This window comes from Phyllopteryx taeniolatus, chromosome 3 (assembly GCF_024500385.1).
Source record: "Phyllopteryx taeniolatus isolate TA_2022b chromosome 3, UOR_Ptae_1.2, whole genome shotgun sequence".
Taxonomy (NCBI): domain Eukaryota; kingdom Metazoa; phylum Chordata; class Actinopteri; order Syngnathiformes; family Syngnathidae; genus Phyllopteryx; species Phyllopteryx taeniolatus.
Window position 1 is genome coordinate 7217753 of NC_084504.1, and position 27782 is coordinate 7245534.

The 27782-nt window shown below is 41.0% G+C and overlaps 2 protein-coding genes and 1 long non-coding RNA gene across 4 annotated transcripts in view; 2 read left to right on the forward strand and 1 right to left on the reverse strand.

Moving 5' to 3' along the window:
- The window catches only part of adam28 (ADAM metallopeptidase domain 28), a 15209-nt gene extending 12153 nt beyond the window's left edge, over positions 1–3056 (reverse strand). The window contains exons 1-5 of one of the 2 annotated variants that reach the window (XM_061766735.1): positions 2852–3056; positions 1701–1789; positions 1297–1373; positions 687–765; positions 502–578 (exon numbers count right to left, since the gene is read on the reverse strand). In XM_061766735.1, the coding sequence (XP_061622719.1) occupies positions 502–578; positions 687–765; positions 1297–1373; positions 1701–1789; positions 2852–2909 (380 nt within the window). In that variant the 5' untranslated portion in view covers positions 2910–3056. The remainder of the gene's footprint in view (positions 1–501; positions 579–686; positions 766–1296; positions 1374–1700; positions 1790–2851) is intronic. The other variant, XM_061766734.1, reaches the window with a different exon arrangement.
- LOC133474757 (uncharacterized) lies at positions 3039–27782 on the forward strand. The gene is made up of 3 exons (XR_009787611.1): positions 3039–3165; positions 4985–5066; positions 27180–27782. It is a non-coding gene; the product is annotated as an uncharacterized LOC133474757 (long non-coding RNA).
- On the forward strand, positions 22538–23480 carry tcima (transcriptional and immune response regulator a). Its single transcript, XM_061769287.1, has one exon. It carries the CDS (start codon positions 22639–22641, stop codon positions 22939–22941), a length of 303 nt encoding a protein of 100 aa, XP_061625271.1. The 5' UTR covers positions 22538–22638; the 3' UTR covers positions 22942–23480.

The following is a 27782-nucleotide window of genomic DNA, read 5'->3' on the forward strand; positions in this document are numbered from 1 at the left end:
CAAGCCGTAGGATTGGTTAAAATGTGTGACCTAACTTTTTGGCTTTTAAGACATTTTGGACAATTGTATGCTTCCAACTTGGGGGGCAACAATTTTGGTAAAATTGTTTACCTCTTTTCTGTTTCAGCATGACTTACTGACCAGAGTGGCCAAACCAAGATGAATAAACGCATTGTTGCACAATTTTGTTGTGGAAGAAATTGAATGGCCTGCAAAGAACCCCCGACTTCAACCCCATGAGTCCTTTTGAACAGGGATGGTACGCCAGGCAAGGACAAAAAAAAGGACCACAGACACACTTCTAAATCTTCTAGAAGGTCATGCCAGAAGCGTAGAAGCTGTAACAGATGCAATGGGGTGACAAGTCTACATTTCCTTCTCTTTGCACTTCCTGTAGGTGCCCTAATATGTGCCCTAATATTTTGGTCCATAAAGTGTCAATATAACAGCACTTAAGTATGACTGTTGGGCATTTCATTGAAAGGTAATTGCGGCTCTTACCGAAGTCCATCACAAGTGCTAACGCTGACCGTCGAGTCGCTTTCGTTCACGATCTTCCCGTGATAGTAGCAGTGATCCTGGCGAAAGATACGCTCATGTATTATTTATTTAGGTTATGCTCTACCTATACAACACCTGGTGAATAATTAACAAGCCTAAATATTCTATGAACCTGAAAAACGTACAATGTCTTTTGGGGAAGTGGTGACTTGTGTCCCGTCTTCTTGGTAAAAAGTCTCCGTGTAGTCTCTGGTGAGTAAGTCACTAATGATGAAAATAAGAACATGATGTTAACTGTCTGTCATATCAGAATCAGAATCAGCATCAGAATCATCTTTATTTGCCAAGTATGTCCAAAACACACAAGGAATTTGTCTCCGGTAGTTGGAGCCGCTCTAGTACGACAGACAGTCAATTGACAAAAAACAATTGTGCAAAAAGATGCAGAGTCCTCTCGCACTTAGAGCAGTTCGAATGACTAATATTGCAATAGTCCGGTGCAATGACCATTGTAGGACTAATCATACTATTAAATGCTAAAAGGAATTAGCGTGAGTAATGTGGGTAAAAAAATAAAATGAATCAGTGCTGACCGAAAGCAAAAATCCCACAGCTTTAAATATCAAAAGGATGTGAAACTCCTCATGTTGTGAGAACAGCCAACAATCAGCAAGTTTTACGTACCGCAAAGAGCAATTTAAACGCATGTTCTTGCATTAACATTCAACTACAATTGGAAAATAAATACCACATCATGAAATATTAGCCACCTTCTTTGCAGAAATGAGCACTTACTTATTTTTTTGTAAGTGCATTTCAATGTCTCTTCCTCCCACTGTCATTGCATACTTGATGCTTTCTGGCCTAAGGTTCTGCATAAAGAAACGACATTGCCTTCATCAAAACAAATATGAAAATACATTTCTACTCCATCCAGATGATGACTTACAGCCCTAGGCAAATGGCCACCATGTTATCTTATCACTTTTATCTCGCTAATATGTACTGTATGTGACGGGAAAAAATGTCGTGAAAGAGGCATAAACAATAAATACATCCACAACTACCTCTTAGCACCATCTTCTGTTTTCTGATTGTATTCTAATAAATGGACTGAGAAATAATTCGATCAATATTGTCATTGCAACTTGAAACAACACATTCAATGAGGTGCATGGGGCTTTGTAGCGTTTGCTCACCCCGGCGTCTCTTCTTTTCACAGAGTGAAGTCTGACCGTTCGAACGAGCTCATAGTCCTTTCCGCCTTCAAAGAAAGGAGCTTGGCTGTCTGTTGAGGGAAAAAACAAAAAAACAAAAAAAGCTCAGAAACGCATTTTTTAGCTTCACCTTTATCCAGATTGTCACCAACACTATCTCTCTCCCTCTCTCTCTGTGTATAAATACTATCTATCTATCTATCTATCTATCTATCTATCTATCTATCTATCTATCTGTCTATCTATCTTTAGGAGTTGTGGTTTAAAAACATTGTCAAAATGTTATGTTCAAGAATTTTTTTTAAAAAAAACGGTTATCACAACATTGTTATTGTTTACGGTATATACTGTACCTACAAAGCAGCACTTCTGAAATTAGTTAGGATATTAAACTAATTCAAAGTAAATACGTTTGAAACTTAAGTGTCTTGTAAATGGCACAGCCACCTCACAGCTCAGAGGTTGTGGGTCCAAATTCGGGCTCGAATATGGAGTTTGCATGTTCTCCCTTTACTTGCATGTTTTTTTTTTTTTTTTTTTTTTTTTACTGCGGTTTCCTCTCACATTCCAAAAAAACATGCATGTTAGGTTAATTGAAGACTTAACATTCACTAATATTGTACGTCATCACTGGTACTTGCAAGTGAAAAGTAAGTCTCAAGTCTTAACCTTTAAATTCATAGCAAGTCTCTGTTTACTGTGGCAAAACTTCAATCACCACTACATTTCAAACTAGTCGTTACTACTTGGTAAGCAAGTCATAAGTGTAGTCATACAATCTAGTTCAGTCACAACATATATTGGAGTTATAATATAATGTTTTCTTTTTTCCCATATCATACTAAAAAAGGTGGAGGTTTAGCGGTTCGGAAAGGTAAGTAGGTTTAGATTAAAAAATGGATTTTCTCTTGGTCAAATAAAATAAGATAACTTACCTGGCTAATGGAAACTTAAATTGAATATTAAATGTGCACGCCATAAAAAAATGCAGCCACTCTTAAAAAAGGGAAGAACATCTACATGACAGTTTACAGACGGGGCAAGGAGCTTTGCATAACCAGACGAGGATTGTTCTTGGCTTTCGTTATGAATGAGCCCATGCACAACGGAGGGAACAGTATTCAGTGACTTACCTGATGGCTTGAGTGAAGCATACAGGATGAGGACCCCGAGTAGAAGTTGACGCGTCATTGTAGTAAGCTGCAAATGAGCGCCGATCGAGTTTTATTCTCTCCACCTGCATGTCGTGTTGCTGCTCCGGTGAGGCCACACCTTATCCGCCGTCCTGGCCCTGTCACAGGTTACTTCCTCGTTGACAACAAATTCTCTCAGTGCTCACAACTGGCCTGAGCACGCCCCTGATATGCTTTCAGGAAGGCAGGAAGAGCATTTTGCTCTTAGTGATGGCCTACATACTGTGTGGGAGTAGAAACGGATTCATTCAACTGTGAGTTTTTAAAAAAAATCATTATTCAAGTTGCTTACCTTGTTGCTGAGCTGGAATAATGGCGACTTCTCTTTTATTGTACGAAAGCCATAAACCAGCAGACTGCCTAATTCTGCACTGTGGCTGACTAACTCCGCATCAGACAAGCACTTACGCCATAGAGTAATTTCCACATTTAGCATCTTCCACGTCATCGATTTCACATGTTTCGCTACATAAAGTCATTACAAGAGAGCTCAACTAGGCCAGCATTGACGCTCCTTCGCCGTGCACTGTCTTGCACCCACGAGACGCACAAAAAGGTGACAGAGGACAATAAGGCCAATGTGTCTGCTCCTTCTATAGCAGTCTTGGCTAAATCAGAACATTGGGTCAGTGTTAAGGGAGCATGGTGCTGGCACAAAGTGCTGCTTTTATCTTTATTCAATCTGTTCACAATGATGATTCTACCTACTGTCAGATTGTTCTTACAATGTTTTGGTTGTTTTTCTGTACGACTGCCCAAAGATGACAAGAGCAAGAGTACAAGCAAATAGAAACCCTTCAAAGGGCCAAAGAAAGAGACATCGCTGAATTCCCCAGCTATGTGATATCTCAGGGTGGTTTAACAGCTTGTTTTCCAGTTTCATGCATATTTACACAGTCGTAAAACACAGAGATTTATTGACGTCAATTCCTTCCCTGATGCTGAGGACATGACCTAACGAAACAATGATGCTGCTGTGATGGAGACTAGACCACAATGTGCTCGAATAAAAAGTCACAATCCTTCCAGACTTGATGCTCCTCGTTTGGTTTCTACTCACTCACAATGGAATTAGGGATACCTGGTAATAAACGGGATGGACACGTGTTGTGTTGATTGTACAGCTAAATTTGAAGGCTTTGAAAGAGGAATTCTCAACATCTAAGTTCATTTCCTTAATATTTGGGGTATTTTGTGCAGGTTTCGATTGAGTGTGTGTTGTGAGTTGAGGAGTAAAAGTTCATTGTTGGTGTGTCAATTAGGCCAGTGATTCTCAACTGGTGGGTCGGGACACAAAAGTGGGTCTCGGACAGCTCGTAAAAAAAAAAAAAAAGAATCATGTGTTCTTATTTTGATTTTTCCAGAACAACATAGACTGCATCCAGAAGACATTTTTTCGTCATTCTTAATGATATTAGTAGATTAATATCATTAAGAATGACGAAAAAGTCATTGGATGGAAATCAAAAATCCATCAATACAAAAAGCCCAAAGTCAAACTCAAAGGCAAACTGCCCACCGATTGCCTCTTTTCCATGGAGGTTGAAAGGCCTTAACGATGAAATGACTCAGCCAGAATGATAGTTTGGTGGCCGCCTTTGTATTTGTAGTCACCTATGAAAAAAAGGCCTAATGGCATTTTAGTTTCATCTTTCTCTTTCTCAGCTCGCTTTTTTCAAAAGGTAAGCCAGTGTCCGAGTATTAACGAAGAGTCTGAAAATGCCCACCACACAGATGAGTCAAATTCACTTTGTACTTTGTCCACCTCCCGAGCCAATCATTTTCATACGTAGGTAGAAGCAGTAAGTAGGCAACTCCTTCCATTGCTAAAGTTTTGCAGCACTTGGTGTGGTTGTGTGCACATCTGTGGTGACCCAAATGTCAAACAAGAGAACAGGTCAGACTGGCTGCCCAGTACAGTATTTCAATCAAGTCACAAATGTTATAGGAAGGATCGATGATTGTCTGTTTTTCAATATGCTGCGATTGACCCTCACTAGTATTCTACTACCTTTGTGATCAACATTTTTAACGCTAGACTGCTTGTGGAAATAAATACTCGTCTTTCCCAAGGTGCTGGCAACCCATGCAATGGCACAGGCTCGCACCGTGGAAAATGACAACCACAATAATAACCACACCAGCATGTAAATATGTAAGTAAGTCTTTCTGTCATGCTCAGCTCCATACTTCTGTCAGCCTTTTTTTTTTTTTTAAACTTTCCTTCTAGCAGACCAAGTAATGCAGTCGTTTATCTTGTCGTTAGCCTAACCTAATGTTCTGGTATGCTAACGTCACTCGTACATCAGTTTTATACCAGTTCTTTGGCCAAGCAGATACAGTATTGTGCACACGAATTGTTGTTGTTTTTTCATTTTTCATTTTTCATTTTTCTTCTTTTTTTTTTTTTTTTTGCTACAATGTGTGTGCTTACCTGTGTGGTGCAGCAGAGCAGGCAACGAAAAAGTAGTAGTAGAAGAGGAATTATTTGACATTATTTATTATTTTAACATTTAAAAATGACCAGCCTGACTGTTTTCCAAGAAATTTGGGGAGGGAAAAAAATCTCTCTCAACACACCCCACACCACAGGACCATCGCTTAGGATAATCCTTCAGAAACATCTTAGAATCGGCACTTTGCTCACTTTGACTTCAAGGGAGTGAAAATCTTCAAATATTATACATTATTCACATCTCCTTCAACATTTTCACACATATTAAGTTACCCACATTTTCCCTTATTCAGACATATTCTACATTATTCCTTCCTCCTTCAGCATTTCTTGAGCGATTCAAATCATTCCAACTCCAAAATATTTTCCACATTCCCCAAATTCCCTCATTACTCAAACTTCGGTTTTCACCCACATTTCACATTTTCCCACATTCAAATACCTTCATTATTCTCTCCTCCTTCAATATTTCTCGACTGATTCAAACCCATCCAACTTCACCATGTCCAGCTCATTCAAGACATCCTGCGAACCATTCCCAGTCCCCAAATTTCACAACTTTTCAAAATAAAAGCCTGAAATTTAAAGTTTTTACATATTTACCTGAGAACCATTCCCAATTTTTAAAATTCCCTAGATTTGCAATATAAGAGCCTGGAATGCTACATGTTTACATAATTACCTCCAGATTCCTTATTTCTCAACCGATTCGAATCATTCCAACTTCAAACTGTTCTGTTCATTCCACATCATTCCAAATCATTCAGTATCATCTAACTACATCCCATATCGTTCAATATCATTCCACGTCATTCCGTATTATTCAACATCATTCTATAACATTCTATTCATTCAAATCTCATACCACATGAATTCCCATTATGACATATGATTTCATTCAATATTTCAGAATTCACACGCAATTTCTCCAGAAACTGCATAGTCTAGTTTCAATTATAATTCATCCCTTGGATTTGGAGATACTCATTTAAACTAGTGTAAACTGCATTACACAATAGCACCACTAGGGAGCAGTGTCTGTCTATTTTCAGATTATAAAGTCTTAAGAAGCCTTTAACGTGAACGAAGAGTACAGTGAGTCCCCTTCAAAGAGGGACAGCATGCATATTTTTGCCCTTGAATGATGTGCATAGTGTCTGCTCTGTCTGTCACCTGTTCAGCCTGCAGGATTGTTGCAAGTGCAATGACCTGAGTTTGTGGTCAAATGTGACTTGAAATTGATTGCAAATATAGATAGACCTACATAGGCAGGGGAGAAAAGTGATGATGATTCTGAGGGCTCATCGAGTAACAGGCTGTAGAAAGTAGGACTGGTATTTCAATTCGTGGCATCGATGTAGTGGGGCCTCAAAATGCCTGGAGGTACCTCCGCATAGAAGTAAACATTTTGATGATAGAGTCATGCCAGGCACAGTATAGGTCATTCTACCACTGGTCTGACCTTAGTGATCAATGATGAATATGGAAGTACATGTGGGGGGGGGGGGGAGCCTGCAGGCGATGAGCCGTATCAGCATCATTGTAATGGAGCAAATTCTGATCTGTAATCAGACTCGCAAACAATCCAAATGTAGCCTATTAATATTTTTCAGTGTTATCCTTTTCATCATTCTTATTGATAAAAATTTTAGGACACTGGACACAGTGTCAAAGAAAAACCAACACGATAAGGGTATACCATTTACAATTATGACTTGGGTTATTATCCATGTCAGCAAGGCCAATAGACCGTTCTTCCGTGACGTCACGCATGTCTGGAAATGCCCACAGCTGCCATTTTGCAAGTCTACGCAATGGTGAACTATTGTGCAGTGTATGGCTGAAATAATACAGACGGGAGAGACAAAGCCACATTTCATCATTTGCAGGGTGAGAAGATGGAAAATTTGTCAAGGAAAACACCGAGATTGGGGCTTTTATGAATAAGCAGAGTTGATCTCCAGTCAGATATTTCTCAAATCAACTCAACTTTCTAGAGCACTTGCAGAACAACTGCGATTGTAACACATGGCTGTACGTAATAAATATCAATAATAATTAATTAATAATGAATAAGTATTATTATTAACACATTCTCTGCCATTGACGGCTTTAGAAGTCAAATATCCATGTTAACTGGGAAGGCTGGCAGGGAATGAGTAAATTAATAAATAATAATAATAATAATACATAAAAAAATAAATAGATAAATACATAAACATCCATCCATCCATCCAGTTTCCGAGCCGCTTCTCCTCACTAGGGTCGCAGGCGTGCTGGAGCCTATCCCAGCTATCATCGGGCAGGAGGCGGGGTACACCCTGAACTGGTTGCCAGCCAATGGCAGGGCACATACAAACAAACAACCATTCGCACTCACATTCACACCTACGGGCAATTTAGAGTCTCCGATTAATGCATGTTTTTGGGATGTGGGAGGAAACCAGAGTGCCTGGAGAAAAACCACACAGGCACGGGGAGAACATGCAAACTCCACACAGGCGGGGCCGGGGATTGAACCCCGGTCCTCAGAACAGTGAGGCAGACGCTCTAACCAGTCTCTACCGAGCCGCCATACATAAATATAATTTTGTAAATAAATACATACTAATACTACTAATACATAGCCATACGTCCGTGTTTGTTCTGAACAATTTGTTGAACATAAGCTACTCAATGCTCTGAAATTAATTTAAGCAGGAGATGTGAAAAAAATAACACTTGTTGCAGGACAAGTTTGACAATGCTAGTCATAATGTATCTCCATTTTCAATAATTACCTTTAGTTCAATACTCTTCACTAACAGATTTATAAAATATAAATCTTATGGTGGATATCTGTCGATTGTTGCCGTGGCATTTTATTAAAAGTACATATAGACATCAGAAATGTAGGATGATTTGATTAACGGTATGGCAGCCAACTTCCACCATGCTAAGCTCTATCTAGCCATGAGGCTAATGTTGGGCAAACTCAATGCTTTTTTTAGCTATAATAAGGTAAGCTTTCATTTTCCCAGATCATTAAGTGACACCGTCTTGGTTTTATTTCTGCTTGTTTGCAGTTAGGCGGTGACACATTTTGCAGTTAGGCGGTGACACATTTTTGATTTAGGGAGGGATCAATATCTTATCATTCAGATCTCATCGTCAAACATGGTGGACAAGTACCGTGATTGAAAAATATCTATCCAGCGATCTGCTGCAGATTGTCTGACAGTGATATTTAATAATTGCTTTTTACAATACACACAATACAATCCTTATCCTTATTTACTTTATCATAGTTTGATGTCATTGCCATCTCGGTCTGAAATAGATTTTTAACTTAATCTGTAGTTTGTAGATCAAAGTAACCAAAACAGAAATATGAATATATTACACAGTATTGTACAGTCCATTATGTTACATGAAAAATATGAAATGCCTGTTTTTCTTCTGCAGTCAAGGGAACGCTAACTCAGAGATGACACTGCACACGTGGATGTTGCTTAATAAGCCACGTTGCCGCTGCGTCAACCTGGAGGGAAGGACCATAAAAAAACACGGCCTTTCTCGCTAAATTCTGATCTCTATAGCCTCGTTAGTATTGCAGCGTTCGCTCAGTGGCAGCGACTGAGAGTGACTGTTGACCTCATTTCAGCGTTGCCTTTTTTATCACTCACTCCCTTCTCTCTCCGTCCCTGCATCTCTCCTCTGTTAGTTGTTGTCTATTATTGTGTTCCTAGGCCCAAGATGAAACCAAAAGTTTACTTGTATATTTAAGTCACAGTTAGGATTTTGTTTGTTTTGTTTTAATCACCCTGTGCGCTCCCCTAGTCTACCTTTTGTGTTGCTGTCAGATATTTTGTTTTCTGAGTTTAGAGTCCAAAGCTTAACAGAAAGATTTACTTATTGTATGTTTCAGTCAGTTTAAAAAAACATATTTTTTTATTGATGCAATACCAATACAACCTTACACGCCTCGCATACGAGACTTCGAAGCCCAAATGAGAGGTTGTTTTTTTGTCTGACACCCTCCAAAGGCTCATGTCTCTAACCAGCATACCGGTTTGAACCAGCCTCAATCTGATGCTAGCTGGGATTCTCAGTTCCGCCTCCAAGTCACCACACTAAGCACTGCTAAACCTTTCTGAACTCAGGGAATTTCTTGAAAGACCAGCTGCTAGACTTCCTCTTAGACTGTTTAGTTTCAGGACAATTATAGTCATACATTTTATTTTCCTATTTCACAAACTGCAAATATCTGCAGTAGAGATGTTGATAAAAAATAGGTATGAAGCACTTATTTATTGCATAATACATTTAAAAGTCTAAGTTATTGTAGTCTTGCTAATTCTGAAGAGTAAAAAAACAAAACAAAAAAAAACCTCTTCTTTGTTTCAGATGCAGTTCATTGAGTACCAATGAGAAAAATGAAGGATTACGAGAATGAAGTTAAAATATTATAAGATGAATTTAAAAAGCCCTGTGTGAGCCTTTGAGCGTGAGACCAGCAGCCGTCGTCTCTCTCTCTGGAGACTTACTCTATTAATCTACTAATATCATTAAGAATGACGAAAAAACGTCTTCTGGATGCAGTCTATGTTGTTCTCTGCCAGGAGCTTTCAACTTTAAACAGCGCACACCGATGATTGTTGTCCCAAACTTTCATTGTTCGTAAAAATTACTGTTTGGACTTGACAAGATCCTCAGAAATGCTCACCTAAACTCTTGCAATTAAGACTTTACATTTATGATATTTAAACATTATTCCTGAGGTGCTCTTTTTTTTTTTTAGTGTGGCCCTAATACCAATGGCGGGCGATCAGTTTGGGACCTGGGCCTTCAGTGACCTAATCCACCTCTTAATAACACCATCATGTCGTACAAATAATGTACAAAAATGCTACATATGTACAACTATCTGTGGCATTAGAGAAAAGACGGAGGCATTCCCCATATTTGAGGATGAATGCCATTATTACTAAAGCAAGAAAAACAGTTACCTTTATCTTCCAGTACCTTCAAATAATGCCAAACCTCTATAGTCATTGCAGTGTATAAACTACAGTATAACAGTTCACAATCAATTAAATAAAATACATCGTACTGGCCAAAGGGGTCAGGTGTGTAGCGAGCTGGGTAGCGGCCAAAGCCGGGAACCTTGGCGGTCCAATCCCCGGGTACAGAAGCTGGCACTAGGGACGTGGAATGTTACCTCTCTGGCAGGGAAAGCGCTCAAGCTGATGTGCGAGATTAAGAAGTCGTGACTAGATATAGTCAGGCTCACCTCCAAAGTGGCTGGGGAGAGGGAAGTCTGGGCTTCCCTGCTTAAGAACCTGACCTTGGATAAGCGGAAGAAAATCGAGGGATGGATGAATAATAGTTTCATGAAGTTGTAATTATAGGTCAGTGCTTTTGATAGTGTTTAGGCCTGCAGAGAAGGCTCTGAAGGCCTTCACGGCACATCACTGCCTCATACACCTTTTTAATCGAGTGGTTGAAAAAAAATACTGTATATATTTGATCTACTGTAGTTAGGGATGGATCATTTGCGTTCACTTGAGACTTCATTCTCCACTGAGCTACTGTATATTATACTTTGATGAGTGTTTTTTTTAAATAATAAAAAGTGTATGATATGGTAAAGAATAACGCTCCTACTATACTGTATTGCTTTCTTCTCACTCTTCTTTTATCCGCTTATAAGGCAAAATTAATAAATGGCTGTCCTGACTCTGTTGAACAAGTGACAGAACCCTCCCACAAGCACCTTGTCACCAAAAAATCGTGTTAGCTTTGGACAGAGAAGTTTGTTTGAAGTCTGTTTCACATTTTTATAACCAAACCAAACAAAGTAGCTGCATATATTACAGTAGGTGTGTAATGCTTTCATATCCATGAAAAGACCACTGATGACTTGTTCATGATCATCCTCATCCTTGTGTGACCTGGCCCTCCTGCCACGATGAACAATGGGGTTGCTTACGACCGGCTCCAGCACTTTCCTTTTGTTGGCGCCTGACCAGGCCTCATCACTTCATGCTTCTTTGTTCTATATTGTCTTTGTATGGTTCTTGCGCACATCCATTAGAGAAGACGTAGCCCAGTTTTAACAGGGCTCAGGGAACGTTTCCACTACAATAATAAAAAAAACCTTCGAAGTCTAGAAGCGTTTCATGTACCGAAGCACATTCACACAAACAGAAAGTATGAAAAAACAATGTCAAATCCAATCTTAAGTAAGTTGTTGATGTCACTTTGTAAAAAAACTAAAATAAAAAAAACAAACCCGCTAAGCATTGGTATAGGTCTGTGAAAAACTGTTGGCACCATTTTTTAAATTTTTTTTTTTTGCACAAACAACTTTAATGTTTAAGATTATCAAACAAATGTGAATATCAGACAAACATAACCCAAGTAAACCTAAAATGCAGTTTTTAAATTGTGCTTTTATTGATGAAGTTAAAAAATATATATTCAAAACGGTGAAAAAGTAATAGCAACATAAACCTAATAACTAGTTTGGCCACCCTCAGCAGCAACATCTGGAATGAAGTGTTTTTTATAAATGGCAATGAATCTATTTTGGGCCTTACAGAATTGTTAATTCAGCAACAGTGGAAAGTGTTTGAGGCTGAACGGCCTCTTTGAGGTCATGCTACAGCATTTCAGTCGGATTCAAGTCTGGACTTTTATTAGGCAGTTCCAAAACCTTTCATTTTTAAAACTTAAAATGCCATTGACAAAGTTTGTTAGTTTCACAATTGGCCACTGTTGTTTACTGGCGCTGTGGTGCAATGTAGGCAGGGAATGGTATTGACGTATTTCCAGGTAACAGATAATACGATATCCTCCCGTGCCTATGTGACGGCCATGTTGAATGTGGGCTCATGTGACGATGGTTATCTATTGTCTATTGTACAGACAGCAGAGAGAGGGCGTCAGGACTGCAGCGTTAACTCTTAGGAGTACAAAACACAAGTCTCTGAAACATGCTATTTTTAGTACAGTAACTATTTTTTTTTGTAACGCTGTTCGCCTTTGGCAACGGATTTGGAACTTGGAAGCACACGAATTCCTCGCGACTCATGAAGCGACTCGCCTATGATGAGTACTGACGTATGTCAACAATGTCACCATGATCAAAGTGTGAAACTTTCAAACATTTTCAAGTTTTTAAAAAATGGACGGGGCGTTTTAGGCCATGAAAAAACCTACAAAACAATAATTTTGTACTGCACAGTAATATGGGTGCCTATGGACACACACACACAAAAAAATACAAGTGCTTTAATGTAACGGGCAATCGGCTATATCGGACAGTGTGAACAAAAACTGCATTTTTGTCTTTATTTAGGCCAAATATATGATGCTGTTTTTGTATTGGATATCATTATTTTGTGTAAGAGGTCACAATGCTGTGGCTTGTCAGGTTAACACTAACATTATTTGTTAGTGACATAATAACACCATCTAATCGTGCGTGTTTATTAATTCTGCTGTTAGAAATGTGTGAGATATGTGGCTGCTGTTCAGCTGTTCTCCACACCAGAATCTTATACTGGTCTGTGGGTGGTTCACTTTATAAATGTATGTGTGTAGAAGGAACGCATGTAATCTTCCACATCATTAATCTTTTTTTTTCTCTCTAAAACTAGTGAACGCATATACGAGCGCGGTATCATCAAAGTTTATAATGTCAACCAGGGGGCTGCAATGGGACCACAAAATCATTTTGTACAACAGTGACCTTAATATGATCCACCTGATTCAGAGAGGCCTGCTGATTCTGGCACAGTGCAGGATCCATTGCGTGGACAGACGAACAGTACATTTGGCCTCAGGCCCCTGCAGTGCAGCCAGCTGTGAAGCGAGTGGTAGCCGGATTGAGCCAGTTCAGCGTGATAATGCCTGGCATTGCCTGGTTGTCCATGCGGGCTCAGTGCGCAGTCATTTAATCTGCATGCACAGGCCAGTCCCTCCCGGGGTGGTGGTAGATAAAGTGAACCAGTGACAATGTAAGAACAGAGGAAACATGAACTCTGCTGTGTGTGCAAATTACTGTAAGGGCTGCTTGTTGCTGTAGGATAGGTTCTGTTTCAAATATAATGAGTTTGAAACAAAAATGTATGAGAATCTGATGGGAAGTGGGAAACATATCATTTGGATTTTACGAAGTCTGACCTCAAAGCATTCCAAAAGCATTCCAGTCAAATGTACCTCCCCCCAACATGGCACCTAAATAAGCCGGCACGGTGGACAAATTGGTTACCACATCTGCCTCACAGTTCTGGGGACCGGGGTTCAAATCCCGGCCCCGCCTGTGTGGAGTTTGCAAGTTTTCCCCATGCCTGGGTGAGGTTTCTCCGGGCACTCCGGTTTCCTCCCACATCTCAAAAACATGCGTGGTAGGTTGATTGAAGACTCTAAATTGCCCGTAAGTGGGAATGTGAGTGCGAATGGTTGTTTGTTTCCATGTGCCCTGCGATTGGCTGGCGACCGGTTCAGGGGTCCCGCCCGAAGAGAGCTGGGATAAGCTACAGCAGCCCGCGACCCTAGTGAGGAGAAGCGGTAAGGAAAATGGATGGATGGATAAATAAATAAATAAATAAATAATGCCATGGTTGACAACTTTAATGAGCTTGAACATTTTAGTCCAGAAGGCTTTGGACAGTCACAGTTTTTATGATTTTTGGCTTTATACACCAACACAATGGTTTTGAAATGTGCAAAACACGATAAAGACATGATATAAGTGGAGACTCTCATCTTTAATTTAAGATGCTTCACAAAAATATGGCGTTTACCATTTTAAATTACAGCCCTAGCTTTATACAGCAAGGGAAACTTCTTTGAAAATTTGACATATTGTAAATGCAACAATATTTGATAATACTTGGAAGAAATTCATTTTCCATGTAAAACAGTTTAGGGTAAATTTCTATACCCAGTGTAACCAATAAATGCAGATTAATACAGTACCCATTGAGGCTACTCATGGTTTAGCAGCTGAAAGTATACACATAGAACAAGTTTTTGGCATGGTTGGCAAAAATATGGAGGAATGCCATACCAATTACTCTCTTACAAGCTTACAGCACAGGTTTGAAAACATTAGATAAAATGTTATTGTAATTCAGGGAGTTTGTTTATTGCCCCGGCGGCACGGTGGCCGACTGGTTAGAGCGTCAGCCTCACAGTTCTGAGGTGCGGGGTTCAATCCCCGTCCCCGCCTGTGTGGAGTTTGCATGTTCTCCCCGTGCCTGCGTGGGTTTTCTCCGGGCACTCCGGTTTCCTCCCACATCCCAAAAACATGCATTAATTGGAGACTCTAAATTGCCCGTAGGCATGACTGTGAGTGCGAATGGTTGTTTGTTTCGATGTGCCCTGCGATTGGCTGGCAACCAGTTCAGGGTGTACCCCGCCTCCTGCCCGATGACAGCTGGGATAGGCTCCAGCACGCCCGCGACCCTAGTGAGGAGAAGCGGCTCAGAAAATGGATGGATGGATGTTTATTGCCCCAAGTGGCCACCTGCCCGCAGTTCGCACACACACACACACACACGCACACGCACACACACAAACACACACACACACACACACAGTTTGGCACTCAGTGGTACTCAAGTGAGACTTGACAGAGACATCCTCAGCCCTCACCTCATTTTTTGACCTCCTCCCACCCTGACTGTGTCATGCTATTTTGCTCACCATGTAATTTTGCGATGTAAAAGCTTCAAGTAGCGTTGCAGTCGATGTCCTAAACTACACATGCAAAAATACTTTCTCAGTCTCCCTCACGCAAATGCCCTTCATGTCCTGTGCTCCGGTTACATAAGCAGTCACTGGCCAAACAGGCACGCGAGGTGTTTGTTGCATGCAACATATTCCAGGAAGGCCTTGATGACCGTTACAAACACAGGCCAAATATTATTTTCCTTTAACTCCAATGCCCCTGGGGAGTCAGTGGCTAGCATTAGTCCTGGGGATGCGACATCTCCTCAGAGTGTGACTGTCCACATTTTCCACCGTGAGCCACTGACTGAAAAATCTAATGACATGGGGTCCACTTTATTATTCTTCACCTTTAATTCATTAAACATGATACTCCATTGCTGTAGGTCAAGACGTGCTCAGAAAATATTATTAAATTGCATTGTCAGTGCAACACTGTCAAAAGTAAAAAAAAAATAAAAAAAAATGCAGACAAGCGCACCTTAATGTTCTGATGCAGATCTTGTTTAACTTCACTTTTAGAATATGACACAGGTTTATAAAAAAAAGTAGGGGGTCAGGCTTAGAACACCCCTGTGTCATTCAAGTGGTACATGGCATTATAGTCATTGTTCCTAGACTCCTTTCGGGCACTACAGGTATAATGCATGTCAAACACAAACAGACAATGGCAACCTTACTTATTAACTTACTTACAAAACCTACTTATTTGCTAACCTACAAAGTTGTGGCCACAGGCTAAAAAAGCCAGGCCAATGAAAGTGCAGTATGTGCCAAACATTAACAAACCTATCTGCGTTATTACATCATATCTTGAAAAATTTTTTGTCCAGCAATGTTTGTGGAAGTAAACAGTAAAGCACAAATGCAAGCGCAAAAGAGGGCTGTGGGGTAACTATGGCACGCCAGATGCCATGCTCTATGATTTTGAAGCTGTTACTGTGAAGTAAATGTAATTTATTACATGTTGTTGCTTTAGCCCCGGCACAGTGACCACCTGGTTAGCACATCTGGCTCACAGTTCTGGATGGATTTTGCTTTAGTTCAGTGCTGTCTTTCCATAATGCATGCAGCAAACATCTTCATTAAATCTTTTTCTTTCAAGTGTTCCTAAAAATAATAATGGAGAAACGCTTTCATAAAAAAATTAATGGTTGTGTAGTGTGGTCAAGAAAAACAACCTCTGCTGTTAATGATGTTTCCATGTTGCACTAGCTCTACTTTTGACTTTATAGAACAAACAAATTAACTCCGGGCTGCCTACATAATATCAATGTTCAACATTTGGGGGTGACATGAGACTACACAACAGTAGTAGCAGTAGTTCGGATGGTGGTCCACAACCATCAGGCCATTTGGTACTTGGCTGCACAGGGGGACTGAACAACAAATAATTTGTTGATCATCAGAGCCTTGAAAATCAGGTGCATCCGCCCGTGCTTCGGTCAAAACACTCATCTCGGTCATGTGATATGAGGAAAAAAGGTACACACACAAGTTATCAAAAACGAGCAGAAAAAACAATGTGTTTGGGGAGCTCCTTCCAAGACAGGAACAGGTCAAATAATGAGACAGAAGACACTTCTGAGAGAAGAGTCACCTGAAAACCTGTTTAACTCTACCTGAGCCTGTGTAAAAAAGTTGCAAACTCAACTTGTTACATTTTTGGCATTTGTTTTAACTGACAACACCCAAGGCTGATTACCTCCAGACCTGTTTATTCAAGACATCACTTCATGAGAACCTGTTTGATGAAATTAAGTCAGCCGAAAGATCTCAAAAAGCTCCAACTGAATCCCACGATCCAAAGAAATTCAAAAACAGATGAGAAATTAAATAGTTGTATAATAATCTAACAATGGTCTGGAATAAGTTACAAAGCCATTTTTGAAGCTTTAGGATTCCAGCTATAAACGGTCAGAGCCATTAGCGAACCTTTCCAGGAGTGGCAACTTAGAAAAATGACCCCAACAGCACAGCGATGACCCATCCAGGAAGTCACAAAGGAACCCAGGACAACTTCTAAAAAACTGCAGGCCTCCCTTGCCTCAGTTAAGGTCAGTGTTCATGACTCAGCAATGAGGAAGAGACGAGGAAAAAATGACATCCGTGGCAGAGTTCCAAGGTGAAAACCACTGCTGACCAAAAAAAAACAAAGGCAAAAAAACATCAGAATGATTCCCAAGACTTTTGGGAGACTATTCTATGGACTGACGAGGCGAAGGTTGAACTTTTTGGAAAGTGTGTGTCGGTACATCTGGTGTAAATGTAACACAGCATTTCAGAATAAGAATATCATACCAACAGTCAAACATGGTGGTGGTAGTGTGATTTTCTGGGGCTCAATTGCTCTGCAGGACCTGGACGACTTGCTGCGATTGATGGAACCATGACTTCTGCTTTTTCTCAGAAAATCCTGAAGAAGAATTGTCAGCCATCAGTTTGTGACCTCAAGCTGAATCGCACTTGGGTTTTGCAGTATGATAACGATCCAAAACACCCCAGCAAGTCAACTTCTGAATGGCTTAAAAAAACAAAAAATGAAGGTTTTGCAGCAGCCTATAGTCAAAGAGCGGACTTGAATTTGAATTTTGAAATGCTTGCCACAGCAAGGAAGAGTGGGCCAAAATATCTCCACAGAGATGTGAAAGACTCTGAAGAAAAAAATGCTTGATTTGAGTTGTTGCTGCTGAAGGTGGCCCAACCAGTTATTAGGTTTAGGGGACCATTACTTTTTCACACAGGACCAGTTTCGAATAGTGTTTTTCTTTAAAGGCTTAGTTAAAAAAAAATTGGAAAGTATGTGAAATCAGGCTTTAAAATGGTCAGGAATGGAGACTCTTCTTTCAGCTTCCAGATGCTGCGGGCATGTCGCTGAATGCTCTGAAAACCCTGCCTCCCTGGAATGTCAATCAAATACAAATACTTCTCGCTTGGAATGACCAACGATGCACATTGCACATGCTCTCATAGGCCGCAGAAAGGCAGCCTCCGAGCTTTGGCATAATGGGCCAATTTTCTCTCCTTTGCCTCTGTCGAGGCTGTCAATTGTGCTCTCCTCCTCCTCACCCGCGATGTTGTGGCTGGTAACGGTGAGGCTGACGGTCTAAACGCTGTAGTGCCGGACCGCTGGCGGCCACTCTAATGACGCTAAATGCGATACCTTCAAACGGACACGACAGCAACAAATATGAAATGGGCTGTGTTCAGAATATATGAATATTTTTCATAACCCATAGGCACCGGTATATGTTTATACAATATGATTTTTTTTTTTCCATTTTCCTTATACCTTATATTTATTTATAGATATTTCCTTACATGTATAATACGCGCTATCGACTTTGGATATTTGTTTTAGTGGAGAAAATGCGTAATATACGTAATAAAAATTACAATACATTCAGTGTACCAGCGTAATGTTGAGTTGTGTATTTAATCATTTATTTTTATTTGTTTCTATCTCTATCCGTGTTTACGTGAAACTGGTCCATAGCGCAAAAAAGGTTGGGGATCACTGAGTTAGGAGACAGGTGGTCTGTCTGTCTGATTTCGAGCACGGGTTGAATGAACTGCGCACCTTATAAAATGCTGCGGACTATAAAATGTTAATGACTACTGTGTTGCATAAGATTTCTGTTGATTCTCATGCCATATAGTCCATTTAGAGCATTCAAAATCTGCCGTACTTCTCAAATGAAGACGTATCTCAAATTATGGACCCTGCTAGGCTTAGAGTTAAGTATATAAACCAACTATTAATAAAAACAAAAGAAAATGATGTAAATGGAGAGATAAAAAGTGAACTTTGATCACATTTCTACAGGTTGGCCAACTCAAGTGTACCATAAACTTTTATCTGTGACTTGGACTCACTCTATTTTAGGCACATCTGGCAGTGTTGCTTATGCAATATCAGGTAAATGTAGAACACATGCGGAAGAGGTGTGATCTTAACACAAGGGAGTGGACCTACTGTCTCCTGACAATATCCCTCCCAGGGGACAAAAAAAAAAGCCTCATTCCTTGTTTAAATTTAGTGGGGCTTTTGTTGAGATAAAGTGTGAATACTTGGTGTCCACAGAAGAATAGGGTCAACAGCTCAAGGCTCTGGCTTCCGTCTTCCCGCTGAAGTCTCATTGTGCATTGCTCCAGCCTTGCGCCTGCGGGGACAGCTTTGGGGTCATAAATATGCAGACAAACCTTTTTTTCTGAAGAGATGCATTGACATGTCGTGTCTCCAGCCATGCCACCTGTACACAGACAGATATCCTGTGGCGACGCATTGTTCCTACAGAACCATGCTTGCCAGGAAAAGCTGGATTCTGGTTCACTTCAGATCCAGCAAGGATTCCTGGCTCATTGTTCCACTGAGCAGTCAATGGCACATGACGGGCATACTGTGTATGACCTTCACTGTGCTGCACTCACAGGAAAAAATATACTTCCTGTGTCACTTATCACCATTGGTATGGAGGACTTTCTTTTTTCCTTATAAGGCACTCAGGTTGTGAGAGGGCAAAGCTATGCATAACTGCATGTTTGTTTGTTTGTTTTTTTTACTTAATACCTCTCTTCTTACCAGATTTGTGACCAAATAGGGCCTCTCTACCTTACCAGATAAGATCAGTCAGCCAGCAGGGCCTCAGGTCAAAATGTGTTGTAAATACCACTCTAGACCCTCCCACTCAAAGAAAATAAGTTGCAATCCAACTATTTTTTTTTTTTTTATCCCAGAAATGGTTCCTGAAATGCTGGAACAATTTAGAGTGTCATTTTTTGGAACCTGAACGAATAAACAAACACATTTTCAGTAACATTTGTGAGTAAATGATGTGTAATACAGTGCATTTGACACACTGTGAACAAAACATTTGATTTGAATGCTTATTGAAATGTCGTCTTCATAACACAATAAATAACAACAATGCACCTGCATTGCGAAACAAAATAATAGCATCATGTACAGTAGTGCTTCCTGAATGCAAAGCAGTTAATATTCCTCTTCACCAGCTGCAAAGACAAGCCAATCGTACCATGATCTGCCTTTGAACAACAGTGCAATAAATCATGTGACAATAAAGCATAACTAAACAATGTAAAAGTCACTGATGGTGTAGCGGTACACTCGCCTGACTTTGGTGCGGGCAGGTGTGGGTTCAGTTCCCACTCAGTGACGGTATGGTTGTCTGTGTCTATATGTGCCCCGCAACTGACTGCCGACCAGTTCAGGGTGTAGTCTGCCTGTCGCCCGAAGTCAGCTCGGATAGGCTCGAGCGCCCCGCGACCCTAACCAGGATAAGCGGTGTTGAAAATGGATGGATAAACAATGTAACAAACAAAAAGCCAAAGTAATTAACATCAGCCTGGTATAAGGCTTAATGTTGAATCAGTACTTGCACTTGCACAACAAGGTCTGAGACAAGAGACTTGCTACTGCTTTCTGTCTACTAATATATTCATTCAGTTGTTGTTGTTTTTATTATTATTGCCTTTGGTTACAGTGATGTAAAACTGCAACATATTCCGGGGAGAAATTTCCCAAATAGGGATAAAGAGGAATATTTGGGTTCTACTGGATCAATTGAGACTGCCTGAGCAGTATTATTTTAACAAAACCTTCCTAGTCATATGACCATAGTACTTTTGGTTTTCAGTGATGTTGAACTTCACTTGAACTTCTGTTGTTTGCTGTTCATAATATTTATATACAGTAGTGACCTATTTAAGATATGTGCAAGCCGCAAGATATTACAAACAGCTCTGAGTATGAGGCAGTGTACTTCCAAACTGTGCACTACAATATTTTTTGTTACCTCAAGTTACCTTACACTGGGCTGAGCTATGGAGGGAAACGTCAACTCTCAATACGTTGGAGTGTAGTTCTACACCAGTGCAAAAAAACAACCGAAATATTTAAAATATTGTTTAGTAAATACCTCTCTGACATTGTCTGTTTATTCTGTACTACGTTCCTGGAACGGAACATTAGCATCTTTGTGAAGGCAACATTTTTTTTTACAGATCTTGGATCGAATTTTATTCGATTTGCAAAGGTATTTACAGTGCGTCAGGCAATGAACGACAGTAGTTTCCCCAATGTAAGAATACCTATTCGGCACAATACTTCCTGTTTTTCATTTGATTATATACTGTATATGGGGAACGTGTTCTTTCATGCAAATATTTCTTGTAATTTTGACAATTTGAGGTTATGTACAACACACGCTGAACTAGTTTTGGTGTTTTGGTGTAAGTAAACGTCGTCAAGCAGCACAAGAAGGCACGGTCAGGTACCACCATATATCCATTCATTTTCTACGCCGCTTATCCTCACACGGGTCGCGGGCCGCCTACCGCCATATATACTGTTTTTTATTTGTTTTATATCCATGGCGTAGAGGTTTTCTGTAATTCTGACCGTATGAGGTTACGAAAATTATGCAATGAAGTAGTTAGACCAGTGGCGTAAGAATATGTCATCAAACGGCACAAAAAGGCTCCCACAGTTACTGTTGTGGTTTTCTTTCTATTTTCTTATATTTATGGCCTAGAAATGTTTATCATACAACTATTTATTGTAATTATGACTTTACTACTTCGCTAGTGGAGCTTTCAACATCATAAACTGAGGAACCCTGGATTAGAGAGGCGATAGATTGACTTGTATGGTCCTCTGCAAGAAAAATCGGCCCAAGGCATAAGCTAACTAAACATGCTTAGCGCCCCACAAGCGCAATTAACAGTTAACAGAGCCTGGAGTCGATTTTTTATTTATTTTAGGGGTGGGCACGGGTGGGTGGGTGGCAAGGGGAGTTATTCAGGAATAACCGAGTAACATAAAAAGTGCAATGTTTGAATGAAGTTAATTTGTATTTACTCATTTTTTACTAAAGCTTCTACAGATTTTTACATTTATTTTAATTTATATTGTGTTTCTAAATTCAAATAAGCTAACTTTGTTTATTTAATTCTGAAGGATTTACTCATCAATAGGTACCGGAGTATCTGTAATATAATGAAATGTATAATCTATATATATAAATATCTCATAAAAAGTGTACTGTTTATGGCTGAGCTGGATAAATGATATATATGATGGTTTATTACCTGTTTCTCTTGAGAATATAAAAAAAATATAAAATGAATTGTATTTTTTTCCAGAAATATTCGTTTCGAAATTGTCCTCCAATTCTGGACGAACTAATTAGTTTGCAATGAAGTAAAACAAGTGGCTATTGGGCATGCCTTTAGTTTTATCATCCATTTGGTATTTTACACAACAACAACAGGCAGGCAGACTCAGCTCATCTGCAACTCTTGCTGCAGAAGGGTGGGGGTGTGGGGTGTGGTGGGGTGGGGGTGGGGGGCGTCCTCTCTCTGCTTCACGACTGCTGATGTCACTGCTGGCTGGCGGAGTGATCCTCCCACAGCAGCAGCATAAATACACGAAGGCTCAGTCCTCCTGCACTAACTCAGCCGCTCACAAGCCGCTCAAGAGCGCTCAGCCTCTCCCTCCTCAGCCTCAGAGCCACGCCAACCGAGAGGCGAGATGTCCACCTACGTGTCTTCAGACTGCCGCCGTGTCAGTCCTTCCGTCCACGGCAACAAGTTTGACACGGCTCACCGCAAGAAGGCCGTGGCCAACATTTTCGACAACGTGAGCCAGGACGCCCTGACCAGACTCTTCCAGAAGACGGGCGACATGAAGGCAGAGGAGCGGGTGAGGAGCATCTTCTCCTACTCGCACGACCCGGAGGAGACGGCCCGGGCGCTGATGGCTCTAAAGCAGAGGAAGAAGGACAAGTTCCTCCAGATCGCCGGCATGCTCCGGCACATGCTCAAACTGCGCTGACGTGACATCGCTCGGCACTGTTTTAGCCGCTTGTGTCTCCTCTGACTCGGCTCGACTCGGAGCCCCAAACTTGGAGCGTGACTCCCGCTGGGACTCGGACGCCTACACCTGCAAGCGTCCCGGCTCGCCCGGGGAGATGCGCGTGCTCGCAAGTGGCCGCCAGCGAGGCCACTTTGCAGCCGCCGGAGGTGATGGGTGATAGTCCCACCATGACCGGATTGCAGATGAGCTGACTGGAGATATGCTGGACATAAAACGTCTTCCCTGAGACTTGAATTAACCCATGCGGAAGCGCCACTGTGAAGCAGCAGCACGCAAAGGAGGTGCCGGTGGAAAGCTGCAACTATAGGAGACTTTTAGTGCCAGAAGAAGAACCTTCGTGGATGCCTGTCCTGAACACATGCCTTCTTTCAACATGAACACTGTAACTGTTCTGGCTCCTAATGCCACTCTTATGTCAAATCGAACAATGATTTTCATAAATGATGTGTCCTCTTCTTTGTCCGTTTGAATAAATTGCTTTGTTTACAAAAGTTAAACTCTGCTTTGTCCTGTGTATTCATCAATGTACCCTCATTTCCAAGTGGACATTCACCAGCATTATCCACTCAGATAAAAGGGTACGCTGTGTCCTTCAAGGTAAAACTGAGATACCGCGGAAGGATAATAATGTGCGCCGAGGTAACTTGGAGCGCAATGGCCGAAAAGGTACAAGTTTATTCTAAACCGTAAACGTGGTAAGGAGGAGACAAAGTAAGGTCAAGGTGCTCAAGTGACACGCCATTGTACTCCCAAAGCCACAATATTGGCTGGAAATAGTTATAAGTACAAAAAAAAAAGATAAAAACAAACAAACACCAGTGTGACCAGTTTAGAGCGATAATTATAAGATTAATTTGTAAGGCAAAATTTAAGGTAAAAGGGCATCAAAATGACTAATAATTGTAGTAATAATTTTACATTTTAAAACCCATCTACTCCTATTCGTAAGTCTAATATTCACGTTACTCATCACAAGTCAAATCCTATACGAGTGTGAAAGTCAGCTAGATGCCGGTTAATTACAGGCACATCATTCACAGGTATAGTTGATATTGAAGTGTTGACTCATGTAAGCAAGCCCATAATTCTTTCTCGGTAAAGTGCGTGGCTTTCTTGTTTGCATTCTGCTCTTTTTTCTGATGCGACAAGCCCATTGAAGGGTGAATATTACTCAGAGAAGGATGTGATTAAGCCTCCCTGGGTTTCCCTCATACAGCCACGCTCCACATCAGACCGGCGAGAACCAGTTCAGCTCAGGCTGGGGAGGGTGGGGGTGATTCCTCCACTGCGTGTTTGTGCCGGAGTCTGTTTAATCATCCCTCCTCTCGAGATAAGAAGCTGTTAAAGTAGCATTACAGGCTTTAGACATGTCCAGGCTTTGCTTCTTAATCTTCTGATCTATCCCTCTGAACAAAATCATGAATCATTTTTCTATGCTGAAAGCATGGAGTATATTTATTGCCGCCTCAGTTGTTTTTTTTTTTTTTCAAATGTTAGAGTTTTTTTGGGGTGGGTTTCATAGTTTTTTTTTTTTTTTTTTTTAAATCTGTGGGTAAGGTGCATCCACAGCAGGCTTTGCTGCTGACACAAAGACGGTTTAAGTGGATGCCTCCTAATCTGCTTGCTTTGATAGTTCTTCTACCGGCTCAAACCAGTTCCTTGGGTTGTTACGCATGACGCCTGGTGTGTTGCTCACGTGGTGGGACATACAGTATAGAGTGCCGGGCTGAAATACAACTCACCTTCAGGGAGGAACGCATCTGTGACAGTCTGCGGGCTGCTCATTTTTCTAACACATAACTGTCACAGGTGAATTACTGTATGTTGAAAAGACAACAAAACAATGCAGGCCAAAGGGTAAACTATAAATTGTAATAAGCTGCATAAAAACAGAAATTGGACGTTGCTAGTTTAGTGGTCAATTGGATTGTAACATTAAATATATATGCCTGGTTTTTGTACAACTATATAGCATAATATACATGTTGGTCAACACATTAGAGACTTTTCTGTGTTAGTCTGTCGTCGTCCTCTGCCATTTCAGTGTAGACCTCATGAGGTGATTGATAGTCACGTCGCTGCCATGGTTACGGACTGTTGTTAACCTAGTACTTCTTTCTCACTGTATCTGCTGTATCATTTTTATTTTTTTTTATTTAATTGATGCATATAGGTTATAGTCTGTTGAGCGGAGTTGATCTTTTGACTCTGTTGTGCGCAATTTCTCCTAACAGTGTTCTGTTAAAGAAAACGCTGCATGCAACATGCTTGCTATTCAGTCCTCAGCTAAGGTCACTGAGCCCACACTTCTCTCACCTTGCTGCTGCTTTATCATCCTAACAGTGTGTTAACCATCTCAACTATTGTTGCACTTTTATCTCCCTGCTGTCTCATTTTTTTTTGGGGCCCGTGTATCTCAAAACAGATGTGTCTTATGCCCCCCGCATACCCTTTTATGGTCATCCAATTGTTCAGGAAAAGAAAGCTAAATATTCGATGCGATTGTCTAGGCGGTGTTGTCCGCGGTGTGCCGTGCTGGACTCAGCTGGGTCCTCTCCCACCCTTTTCCTGCCTTTCATCAGCCTTAGAAACGGCAAACGCTTTCATGTCAACAGACACAGTGGCAGACAGCCTTCGGACCTGGACGACAGTTAGAGGAAGAGAGAGGGTAAAGGTGTGGGCTGGGGGAGGGAGGGGCCACAGCGGAACTATGGAAATGTGAAATGCCAACCATAACAAAAGTTTATATATAATTACATTTTAGTTACACAAGATTTAAATACATGCACAATATAATCACACAAATGAATATCTGTGTAATAAATATATGTACAGTATGTGTTTTGTCCATTTCTTGTTGGTCTAGAGCACAGGTGTCAAACTCATGGCCCGGGGGCCAGATCCGGCCCGCCGCATCATTTCATGTGGCCCGCGAAAGCAAATCATATGCGACAACTTCATGTCTCTTCCTAAAATACCAAAACTGCAGAGTGATATATTGCAAGCATTTTTTTTTTACCAATCTCCCTTTAAAATAAATTGAAAAAAGTATTACTGAAAATTTATAAAATATTTTTTACTGACTTCTAATTTCAAAACTATCCATCCATCCATCCATCCATCCATCCATCCATCCATCCATCCATCCATCCATCCATCCATCCATCCATTTCCTTTACCACTTATCCTCACTAGGGTCGCGGGTGTGCTGGAGTCTATCCCAGCTATCTTCGGGCGTGAGGCGGGGTACACCCTGAACTGGTCGCCAGCCAATCGCAGGGCTCACGAAACAAACAACCATTCGCACTCACAATCACACCTATGGGCAATTTAGAGTCTCCAATCAACCTACTACACATGTTTTTGGGATGTGGGAGGAAACCGGAGTGACCGGAGAAAACCCACCCAGGCACGGGGAGAACATGCAAACTCCACACAGGCGGAGCCCCGGTCCCCAGAAGTGGGAGGCGGATCTGCTAACCAGTCGGCCACCGTGCCGGGGATTTCAAAACTAGGTATCCGTTAATTTGTTGTAACTATGCAATAATATTTGCGGATCATACATTTATATGGGTTCATAGTAAGGATGTTCAATACCACAAGTATTCCCTCCTCAGTACTCACCGATACCGATACGACTAGTACTTTTGATGTATAAAATTTCAATTCACACAATGACAGATAATTGTGAGCAAAGATCTTTCTTTCTGACCCGCATAATGATTCACCGATGTGTCAAAGGTCGCAGTGTAGTGCCAACTACTGCCGAATAGGACTTCATGTCATATATATTTTTTTGCCTTAAGTATCTGTGGCTGGTATCAGCAGCCTTCGCAAGTACCCTCTACCTTGAAATGAGGCCGGTATCGGCCCGATGCCGACACCTGGTATCGGTACTCGCCCATCTCTAGTTCAGTCATAACGGCCCTCCGGCCCACCACAAAAATGAGTTTGACACCCCTGGTCTAGAGGTTAAAGTTCAACTCATAAGGACTGCTAAACGGTGTTAAAGACTTGATTAAAAACACAGTTTGTCTTTCGAGAAACATGCTAATTAATACTTAATTTGAATCTTCAATATAGCAGGGCCACCAATGAATCCAGGTCTTTTTTCTCCCACAAAGTGAAACATTCCGTGTGTGAACAATTACCACAAGACATGTTTGTATTTTTTGTCTTTTCTTTTCCCCCTCTAGGTGCACCTTGAAAGAGCAGAAGGAGGAGAAGCAAAAGAAAAGGATGACGCAGCGAGACGCTAGATCAGTGATGACAGTGCTGGGAGTGGTATACAACTTCTTTCCAGTACAGACCGGTTCAAACCGAGATCTTACATGAGGAACTAAGCATGAGTTGTACACAAATTACGTATTAGTCAGCATTCTCCCCGGAAGATCCCACCATAAAAGCAAATCCAACAGAGATACAGTACGTCACTATTTGAGTGTTACGTTCTTTATAAAAATGTATTCAAACAACACCATGCTACAGGATCAATATTAGTTTAGGGGGCTGGATTTGAACCCCGGATCCCCGAACTGTGAGGCAGATGTGCTAACCAGTCGCCCCACCGTTCCACATGTAAACAGACACATTCAAATGTTTTTTTGGGTGATTATAAGTATGCCTTTAAACCCTAACATTTCACTTTTACATGATAAGTGAAAGTATATTCCTTTACTGATCTCACATTTTGATATTTGCTGAATGATTCGCCACAGCCTTCATTCGAGCAACAAAGATCCGAACCCTGCCCTACATGCCTGCTTGCTGTGACACATTCAGGCGCCATGGTAATCCTC

Coding starts and splice junctions, on each gene's coding strand:
- tcima (XM_061769287.1), top strand. CDS start 22,639: ATGTCCACCTACGTGTCTTCAGACTGCCGCCGTGTCAGTCCTTCCGTC.